Source organism: Apium graveolens, chromosome 9 (assembly GCF_009905375.1).
Source record: "Apium graveolens cultivar Ventura chromosome 9, ASM990537v1, whole genome shotgun sequence".
Taxonomy (NCBI): domain Eukaryota; kingdom Viridiplantae; phylum Streptophyta; class Magnoliopsida; order Apiales; family Apiaceae; genus Apium; species Apium graveolens.
In genome coordinates this window covers 39480160-39490554 of record NC_133655.1, presented here as the reverse complement: position 1 = coordinate 39490554, position 10395 = coordinate 39480160, and the positions used below count along the sequence as shown (strand labels likewise).

Genomic DNA, 10395 nt, shown 5'->3' with positions numbered 1-10395 from the left:
GGTTTGATTTCCAGGTAGTGAGGGAGTCACAGCAGTCTCGCTTAAAACCCATAACCTTACAAGTTCAATGAACTGGCTTTTGACAAAATCGCCCCATGTCAGAAACAAAGAAAATTTGTATTTTATTCTGTGTTTCATAAACACGAGAATCTAATAATCGTTTGTTAATTTTAAAATCTTGAATCGTTACAGATTTTATCTTGTTTAGAAAGCATGGCATGGGTATCGTATCTAATACGTACATCCTTAATCCAATTAAGCATGCATCTTTATAAACTACTCTATACATACATTCATCATATGCGTATATATATGTAAAGTGCAATAAATAAACGTGGTTGGTTATGGTTTCATCCTATGTGATCTTGTTTTTTTGATTCCATACTTGTGTGTGTTCCCCCTAACAATTTGTATCAAGAGCCAAGGTTCATGTTGGAGAAGGTTGGGGGATTTGAGATTGAATTGTTTAATGGAAGAAACAATTTTACCTTGTGGCAAAGCATAATAAAAGATCTATTAATTTAACGAGGGTTATATGTGATTATCGGAGGGAAGAAGCCTACTGAAGTTGATGATACAAAGTGGGGAGACATGAAGTTACGTGCGGTATCAACGATCCGGTTGGCCCTTGCACCGGAAATCAAGTATGATGTTCTTGAAGAGGACAATCCTAAAAATTTGTGGGAGAAGTTAACGAAGATTTATCACTCAAAGTCTTTGGCCAACAAGCTGTTTCTCAAGAAAGACTTGTTCGGGCTCAAGATGGAAGAAGACGGAGATTTAAGAAATCATCTGAATCGTTTTAATGGCTTAATCAACCAGCTAAATAATTTGGATAAAAAATTAAAGGATGAGGACAAAGCTGTTCTACTACTAGTGTCTCTACCGAAGAAGTATAATACTGTGATGACTTCTTTATTGGTTGGGAAAACGAAGTTAGATTTGGATGAGACTAATGCTGTTCTTCAAGAGGCCGAAACATTGATGAAACAAGGATCGAGTGACACATCTGATGGAAGTGCATTTGTGGTACGTGCACGTGACACAGAAAAGAAGTATGCTAAGAAACATATCCCTAATATCAGGTATTTTTATTGTGAGGAATTGGGTCATATACAATTTATGTGTCCAAAGGCAAGAGAAGACTTGAGAGAGTTGAAGAAAAATCGAGGGGGTAGTGTTTCGCTTGTAGAAGATGATGAAGATGTTCTTTTGGTTCAAGAAGAGAAGGGATCAAAAGAAGAATGGGTGCTTGACTCGGGATGTTCTCATCACATATGTGGTAGGAGGGAGTGGTTCTCGTCCTACAAAAAGTGTGAGGGAAAGATTGTAACTTTACCGAACGGCAAAACGGTAAAGGTTGCTGGCATTGGTGAGGTAACAATGAAACGTCACAACGGTCGTGTTCAGAAGTTAACTCAAGTAAGATACATAACGGAGTTAAATTAAAATCTAATTTCGTTGGGTAAATTAGTTGATTTGGGATATACTGTTATGATGAAGAACAGTATGTTGAAAGTCACTAAAGGAGATTTAGGGATACTCAAAAGTTGAAAAGATAAGAGAAATCTTTTTGTAGTAGAAGGAGGGGTTATTGTTCGAGGGGAGGTATTGGGCGATCGACGTCGATGGCTTGATGGTGACCGTTAATTCGGTTGTGCATGAAATCATATTGGGTTGAAGGGGAGGATTGTTGGGGTTAAACCCAATAGGTAGTATGAGATTGGTGATATAATACATAATTGGATTGAGTAATAATTGTATGGGTTGACAATTATTATCATAATTGAGTTGGGTAATAATTGTATGTGTTGACAATTATTATTATAATGAGAATGAGTAATAATTGTATGGGTAGACAATTATTATTGTAATCAGATTAGGTATGTCTTGTTGGCTAAGTTTGTGATGGCTATATATACATAGTCATATTATTGTTTTGATGTATGCTTGAGTATTGTTTGACTTAAGTATCGCTTGAGTGAATACCGTTTGGTGAGATTGATTGTATTATTGATAATTATTTTGATTAATAATACAAGTTGGGATACAAGTTGGGACATGGGTTTTTTCCGCGTCATAAATTGAGTGTGTGTTTGCATTGTTTGTTTGGTTCTATACTTGTGTGTTCCCCTAATAAGTAATTGTAGGTATCTGGTCAAAATCACAATGGACGGTCAGTAAGGCATAAGCACAAAATATTTTCTAACAAATCTAAAATATACTTCAAATTATATATAAATAATTGTCTAAAGTAATGAATAATAAGTAAAAATGTGTTCTTTTAATGACATAATAATTATTTCGATAAAGTAATTTACTTTTCTGTCCCCAAGAATTTTAAAGATTGTTTTACTGCAATTTTCACTTTGTTTTGTTTATCAGTTTTAGTGATATAAGTTGAGTCTAAGGTGCAGAATCAAATTTTAGTAATTTAAATTTCAATTAATCTGTGAGCATTGGAATATTTTGTATAATTATAAATTATAAATACAAGTATACCGATACTACCCCGTCTATTTCCTTACACTTCCTTTTTAAATAATTAAAATTTTTAATCATACTTAAAATTTCTAATATACAAATCAATTATATTCACTACTTTTGTACACTAAACTCACATTAAATATCCATTATTTTTCTTACTTTTTATCACTAATTTAGAATTTTACTTGACTCAAATCTAATGTAAAATGACAAATAAGCTAATGAGAGCTTTAATTTCTTGAAAATAAATAAATTGGGAGTTTGATATGATCATATGACAAATAAGCTGATCGAGTTGTTGGATGGGGTAAATGACAGTTATAACCCTACCGCAGGAACTCACGTTGCTTTGTTGGTTTGGAATGACCGATCATTGTCTGGTTATCAACTTCTATATTCCTCCCTCCGTTCTTGCTTCTTTTTTTTTTTTTGCATGCAATCCATTGTAATGCTTCGGTTTAATATTGTTGACTTGATAAATTACATTTATCTACATTTGTATGTATAGTTTGTTTGTAGACTCACCACCCGGTTCTCCCGCTTCTTTCAAGCTCCTGCATTTTCTCGTAAGTTGTCTTCATCATTTTTTTTAATCTCTTTTGTACGTTTTTAATTCACAGATTTCTTCTTGTTAAATCACCATTTGTATTCTTACCTTTTTTTTATTATTAAAGAAAAGATTAACTAATGATTTGCATTCCTTTTTACCATTTTATTATATCTCTATTCTATATATGGATCCTTTGTTACACCTCCTCCATTTATGTTGTTTTATGATGTTTTTCGAGATGATATATAATTGTGTAATGTTTGGGTTGTGAAGATCAATATAGGGTTTTCCTATTTTTTCTTATCCTGATGTAATTCCAACTAATTAGCCTTTTCCTAATTCTTTGTTGATGGGTGCACAACACTGAGCAATATTCAAGGTTCATATCCTCCAGGTATTTTTTTTTATTTCTCATTTCACATGATTCCTGATTCACCCATGTTTCTGCATTTTTTCATTTGAATGCTCGAGTTAAAATTATTTACAAAATGGCATACCAAATAATGACTTGATAAATTGTTGATGTCCAGTAAAATTCACAAGATCATTATTTTTCATGGCACGCTGTACCATGTTTCCTCCTCCATTTTATAAATGTTTTGGGACGTGTAGCATTTTTATGTAGGAATTTCAGTCGGTATTGTTTTATATGTTTGAGGTTGAAGGTGAGAATGGATTGGTATTTATTATTTTCTTTTTAGTTTATCTCATGTGCCAATGGAAATATGACTCGACAAATGTGTGCGTTTGTACTAATCTTTTTGTAGGATGGGGAGGGTCAAGCTTAAGATTAAGAGATTAGAGAATACTAGCAACCGTCAGGTCACATATTCAAAACGCAGAGGCGGAATCTTGAAGAAAGCTAAAGAACTGTCAATATTATGCGACATTGATATTGTCCTTCTTATGTTCTCTCCAACTGGAAAGCCCACTATGTTTACCGGAGCTCGCAGGTTTTATTATGTTTATATAAAATTATTTTATAATTAACATTGCTGAATGGTTTGGGTTAGATAGGCATGGATCGTTCTTTAATCGATTCGTTTGAGCTGGTTGCTCGGTTTGAGACTAACATAACAATACATATGCAAAGACATTATAAATTTAAATAAATCTACTTAATTGTCTATAACAAAGAAAGTAAGAGGATTTTTAATATCATCCTAACACAAGTGCTGTATGTTCCTAAAAGAGAGCATCCACAGACTATAAATATTTTCATGTCACAGGGAGCTGTGCTAATAACAGTGACTACATGAATTAGTTTAATTAAGTCATTTTCTACACTGAATCATAACAAGTTTGTGCTAGCTGCTTAGCTTAGCCATGTAGATCATAAAATATAAAAATCAAACCCCTGGTGTCCAGCTTCCACTTTTCTCAAGAGAATACGTTATAATTCTGCACAAAATAGAATATCTTGGTGCAGTTCCTAAAGCAAAGCCATAAAAAGCTTAAATAAAAACAATTAAACTAAAATCTGTATAGCATTATTAGTGAAAAAACCTCTATTATATTAATAAATATATACATATGAGGGTCAGAGTAGCAATGATTGGGTTGGAGTTAAATCGGATTGAACCTTAATCGACAGTTTTTTCGAATCTTCACTTCGGAAATATTGGTTACTGTTTGGAGCGTTTATGTCTAATTGGTTTGGGTGGATCGTGTGATCTGACCTAAATCTGATCACCCTACTAATTCCATTTGTTTTAAATTTTAAGTTAAATTATTTTTCATCGTCTTCTTTTTGGGAAAATGAAAGGAATATAAACAATGCAAGTACAAAATTTATTTTATGGAAGATATTTTAGTGTCATATTTTAATAGAAGAGTGAAAAGTCCTAAGTTTAAAATAGGGCAGTGATTTTTCCAACAGCCTGATTTCGCAGAGCAGAAAATCATGCAAATGCAGTGAGTATTAAGTTGAGGTTTCCCAGTGTTCACTTGGATCATCTTTTTACTATTATCATCATTATGTAGAGCCAGAACTCATTTTTGGCAGACATTGAGGTCAATCTTGATTGACAATGTGTTTCGTTTTTGTTTCAGCAATATCGAGGACGTGATTGCGAGATTCGCTCAACTAACATCTCAAGAAAGGGCAAAAAGGTACAAAGATTCTCACTTTAGAACTTTAAATTTTTGTTTTTAATTATGTTACTCGGACTCTTCATTTTAGCTTCGAGTACCCATGTCGGACACTTGACACGCGGACATGGACACTCGGACTTCGACACTTAGTTTAGAACAAAAACATGCATGTTTTCCAAAATGTTTCTGAGTCCGATACTTGGACACATGTCCATGTCGGACACTTCTAGCCGAGTCTGAGTAACATAGGTTTTTAATGTGCTATGTAGAGCATTTTATCTAAGAATTTACTATTGATCCAAACAGGAAACTGGAGAGCCTGGAGGTATGGTAACTTCACGACTAATATATGTCTTTCATATCCTTTGTTTTCATTGGTAAAGATTGTATTTTACTGGTGTTTTGAGAATGCAGGTTTTGAGGAAGACTTTTAAGAAGCTTGATCATGATATAAATATTGATGAGTTCTTGTGTTCAAGGTATTTGACAGATGATTATTCTTCCCACTCTTTTCTATATTCTAAATTGTGATACATTATCATCTTTATGAATTATCTAACCCCATTTTATCCCTCCTCTTTTTGCAGTAATCAATCGGTTGAGGTAGTCTGCACCATACATCACTAAATTTCCTAATCTAAATGCTTATAGTTACAATTTCTGTTAGGAGTTGTATTACAAACTATTATGGTGAATAACGTGTTCTTTTGTCATATCTTGGTTATAGGAAATGAGCAGCCACGTAAATATGTTGCGAGCTCAAGTGGCCGACGTGCATAAAAGACTAAGGTTCAAATAAGAAGTTTCAGTTCTGTACTTGCATTCATTTGATGTGGTTCTGCAACTGATTGAGTAGCACGTAATAATGTTCAAGTTAATATTAATATATATTCTGTGAGGAATTATTGTTCATGATTACTTATTTAGATTTGGTATTGACTGGCTATTACAGAACGGCATTTCTGCTTTACATTCTTCCTCAAACATCCAAATTGACCATTCTACCATTCTGTTATTGTACACCAATAGTAGACAACTTCGGTCTGTAGCTAGAACTCCTCATTTAAATGGATATATCCTCTTTGGTTTTTCTTGCAGAAGTTAATACGGTAAGTAGTGAAGAGTGTCTGCATTCCGCTGTGAGGATCAAGTAATTTTATTATTGTTCTATTAATTGAAAAACTTATAAGATGGTTCTCAGGGGCTCTCCTCTCTCCTCGCTTCTTCCCTCCTTAGTTCCTACCTATAACCATGTGTGCAAAACTCTCTCAAAACTTCTTTTATTCTTCTACCACACCTTTCTAAATGTAAGTTGCTCATTTTGAAAAGAGATTGTGGTACAAAGATTGTGATGGTATTGTGGTAAAAAATAACTTAAGTATTGTAAACAGAGAACATTTATTTTGGGACGTCCTAAAAATGATACTACAACGAATGATATTAAGGTAGAGCTGCTGGGATGGATGTAGGGTGGGGGCAGTGGGGGAAATTGCCTCCACCCTGTTTTGGGATGCTGCACCTCTATCCATAAGGCTGCCGGCTCAATTCAAGCCAGCAGTTCTTGTTTGTGGATTATTCTTTTAGTGTCGTAGAACAGATGTCCCTTAATAGATATCAAATATGTACATTTGACCTATATTTATTAGCGGACAGTTCTTTTGTGCCCCAATCCTTGAATTTTATGTATATCTAAGCTATAATCAGAACTGGAGAGTGGAGAGTCCTTATGTTCAATGGTTGAATGTTTGAAGTGCATCCAAAAGAGTCATGGATTCAACTCTCCTCACAAATGAAATTTCGGGGTGTATGATCTTGTCCCCGGCAATGAAAATATCTTGTTCTGTCCCTGAGTAGAGGGAGTACTGTACTTGTTAGTAAACATACCATTTAGATTTCAGATGACTTCTAAGTTAGAAGCTCTAACAAGCTCAAACTGATATTCTTTTTTATGTTCAAAGATTAAATTTATTTCCTTACTTTCTGTTGTTGATATGTGCTTCAGCCACTGGAGTAATCCAGATGAGATCGATAATATTGAACATCTTAGGCAGATGGAGGAATCACTGAGTCAGTCACTTAGCCAAATTCGTATACATAAGGTATGATATATTAAGCGGGGCACTAAACAACATGGACGGCGACAAATGTTCTGCTTTCTTTTTAAACCCAGAGTTTAAGTAAAACATTTATGTTACTATGACCAAGTAATGTAGATGACTGACTATTTATATGCTTAGGCTGTAAATACTTGTGATGCTTTCCGCACAAGTCGTAACACATGTATTTGGAGTTGATGATATTGCTATTTGACATTGTAATCTCTTGTAAAATTTAAACATGTCTGATGTAATTATATTTGGCAGGAAAATTTGGAGTCTAACCAGCTATTTCCGCTAGATTGCGATGACGAGGTAAAGTAAAGTTCCATACTTCAATTAAGTTAGATTTCTCTTTGTCTCTCTGCATGATGTAGACACTATGCATCACTTGTGTCTAATTTTCGAATTGTTTCCTTTCAGTACCAGAATGGGATGAATTCGTCTCTGGTGATTGGTGCTATGCAAGAATCCCAACACTTGTCGTGGTTACCAACTAATGAGAATCACCAAGTAATACTGCCTGCAGAGCCAAATTACTTGCAGACAAGGTGAGGGGCTTCCTACATATTATCTCTAAATAATTGATTATGTTCCTTTAAAAAAATATATACATGTCCATCTGTGTTGTGTTACCCATTCCATGGTCCCCCTTATTTAAGTTTTAAGGAAAGAGAGTAGGAAAATTTTCATTAGGATCCTATAAAACTTTTACTACAATGCGGAATGACAATCTATGCCCTCAACGGTTCTGTAATAAATTGGGCGATATTTTTCTCCTTCAGGGATACAGTGTGTTCCAGAGACATTTCACTTCCGAGCTATTCAGGTTTGTTGGAGACTGGCAAAGAAGCAGAAATCGATCATACAAGACAAGAAAGTTCTGTTAATGAAACAAGTACTACAGATTGCTTGAAGCTGCACCTCAGTGAACAATATCCTTTTCATCCTTATAGCAATCTGGATTTGCCAGCTGTGGGGAAACCTTATGTTGGCACAGAAGCAAACTTGCAAGCAAATCCTGTGAATTATCACATGAATAATAGTTATCAACTTCTTAGTCCTAACTACAACCATATGCATCAAAATTGGATCCCTGAATCTGGATCTCAAGTTGTTCCCATGTTTAGCGAGAGCTCATACTCAAAGGTAAGCATTCGCATAACAAGTCGTAATTCGTGATAATCGGTAATATTATTACTTATTTACTTTTGTGTGTGTGAGTCTATTCTAATTGTACGGAGTTGTGATTATTTAGTAAGATGACATGCTCGATACAGTGCATGTACACTTCTACTGCAACAGAAAATCAGAAAGGTTATACTTATAATCGAGGCATAATCCCACCTTGTTGATATCTTCTGTAACTGACTGTCATATGTTAATTCGGCAAGTGGCTGCTGATCTTTTCTAATTTCTCTGTGAACTTGTTTTTTCTTGTTGCAGCCAGATTAGGTAATGAAAATCTGTTCATGCTAACTCATCGGCAACATTGGCACAGCTTCTTTCACTTGGACTTTGCAGTGATTGATGTGATTATCCTGGAAGGTTATAACAAACTTTACGATATCTAAAGGTGCTGTAATACATATACGTAGCTAAAACATTATAAAAAATGTATGAAATCAAGGGCTTAAGATATGATGAGATTAACTAGCCCTTGTTTAGTTGTTCACTTGCTAGTAACTGCTGGTGTGCAATTTCATTTACTGCAGCTGTAAACTAGACAGTAAAATATATATACATGGAAAAGAAAGGGAAAAAAGTAAATTATGTTTAATATCTTGTTCAGATGCACTAAAGTAGTAAAGTTACATATTTTTGGGATGGCATGGAGGTACTGGTTTTCTATTGAACCTACATTGTGCGAAAAACTGCACAAAAAATATAAACTATTCATGCTGAATCAGTAGGAAGCTCCAGATTTTTATTGCTCATCCTTTTACATATCTATCAAAGATTTTATTTATAACATTGATTAATTTTTGATACTCGAGCTAGATTTTCCTCATTGATGTGTATCAAGAATAGTTATCGGATCATGCTAGCCAATGCAAGTGGTTCCAGTAAATGCCTTGCAATCATATATTTGAGACGGAGCCTGCAACAGAGAACAATCAAACTGCAGCCTGCAGCAGAACGGAATACTTAGAAGTTAGAACACCATCCCTGCAATTATTAATGAGCATTTTATATCAAAAATTGAGTTTTCAAAACCAAAGTAGTTGCAATCAGATAGATAGGTGAAGCTAATCTAGCATCCAGGTATCCATTTATAGCCTCGTTAATCTAATCTTTACTCTACTCAGTGATTTTATTTATTTTCCTTTCAATATCAGTTTATTAAGTTTAAATTCTATTTGCATACTAGGACATTGGTGTCTTAATTAGTTGTATAATTTTATTGGATTGGGATAAATGAGCCTTCTCCTTCTATGTAATAGGGTTATGGCCCATTTTGGCACAATTTTTTTTTGACAGAAGTAAAAGAAATAAATAATACTATGTTAGCTATCGCATATCATTGTTAAAAATTGGCTTTACCGATATTAAGGCTATATGTTATCCTAAAACATAATTTGATATCATGTTGGCTATCACCGTCATTGTTAAAAGCTGGCTTAATCGACATTAGGATTATAATGTTATCTCGAAATACAATTCAAACTTCGTTACTGTAATGTCCACCTAAAAAATCAGTAACATGAACGCAGACATATCTGTTACAAATAGCATTCACTGTACTGCAAATTATATTAGCATATTAAGAAATAACTACTAAGAAGCAATTCCGCGCTGACCGTAGTGCAAATCAGATTATGGCATTGCTTCCCCTAAGATTTTACACCATATATCCTTAGCTATCTTTCTAAGTGTACACTTAACTTCTAAGTGTACATTTAACTGAGGAGGATTTCGAACCCAAAATTATCAGATGCTCAAAACCCAAAAAATAGGAGAAGGGAATTGTTACAATATAGAATCAATCAACATGAACTCCATTAAAATTCATCTACAAGAAGCTTTTGAAGGTACTGATTACTAGTTAAAGATTGACTGTTTTACATTTCTTAACGAAGAAGATAAGAAAAACAACTAACTGCTATATGAGAATTTCTATTCTTTTATATTAGTAATCTATATGCTTCTCAGGTGCTCATTCTATTA

At 34.1% G+C, this 10395-nt stretch overlaps 1 protein-coding gene across 3 annotated transcripts; it reads left to right on the top strand.

Annotated features, from left to right (window-relative positions):
• The first annotated feature begins 2764 nt into the window (after positions 1-2764).
• Positions 2765-9488, top strand: LOC141686630 (agamous-like MADS-box protein AGL65). Of its 3 annotated transcripts, XM_074491665.1 has the most exons (13): positions 2765-2867; positions 2996-3431; positions 3805-3990; positions 5090-5149; positions 5438-5456; positions 5546-5610; positions 5719-5734; positions 5859-5920; positions 7134-7230; positions 7495-7542; positions 7651-7778; positions 8013-8376; positions 8674-9481. In XM_074491665.1, exons 3-13 carry the CDS (start codon positions 3806-3808, stop codon positions 8680-8682), a joined length of 1053 nt encoding a protein of 350 aa, XP_074347766.1. In that variant the 5' UTR covers positions 2765-2867; positions 2996-3431; position 3805; the 3' UTR covers positions 8683-9481. The 3 variants fall into 3 exon arrangements, with proteins under 3 accessions (XP_074347766.1, XP_074347768.1, XP_074347767.1); XM_074491667.1 differs by lacking the exon at positions 2765-2867 and having other exon boundaries at positions 2927-3431; positions 8678-9488; XM_074491666.1 differs by lacking the exons at positions 2765-2867; positions 2996-3431 and adding an exon at positions 3487-3702 and having other exon boundaries at positions 8674-9483.
• Positions 9489-10395: the final 907 nt, after the last annotated feature.

Excerpts from the sequence above, each read along its gene's own strand:
- LOC141686630 (XM_074491667.1), top strand. The coding sequence starts at position 3,806 with ATGGGGAGGGTCAAGCTTAAGATTAAGAGATTAGAGAATACTAGCAAC. Across the intron at positions 3,991-5,089 it reads ATGTTTACCGGAGCTCGCAG|CAATATCGAGGACGTGATTG; the intron begins GTTTTATTATGT and ends TTTTTGTTTCAG. Across the intron at positions 7,779-8,012 it reads CCAAATTACTTGCAGACAAG|GGATACAGTGTGTTCCAGAG; the intron begins GTGAGGGGCTTC and ends TTTCTCCTTCAG.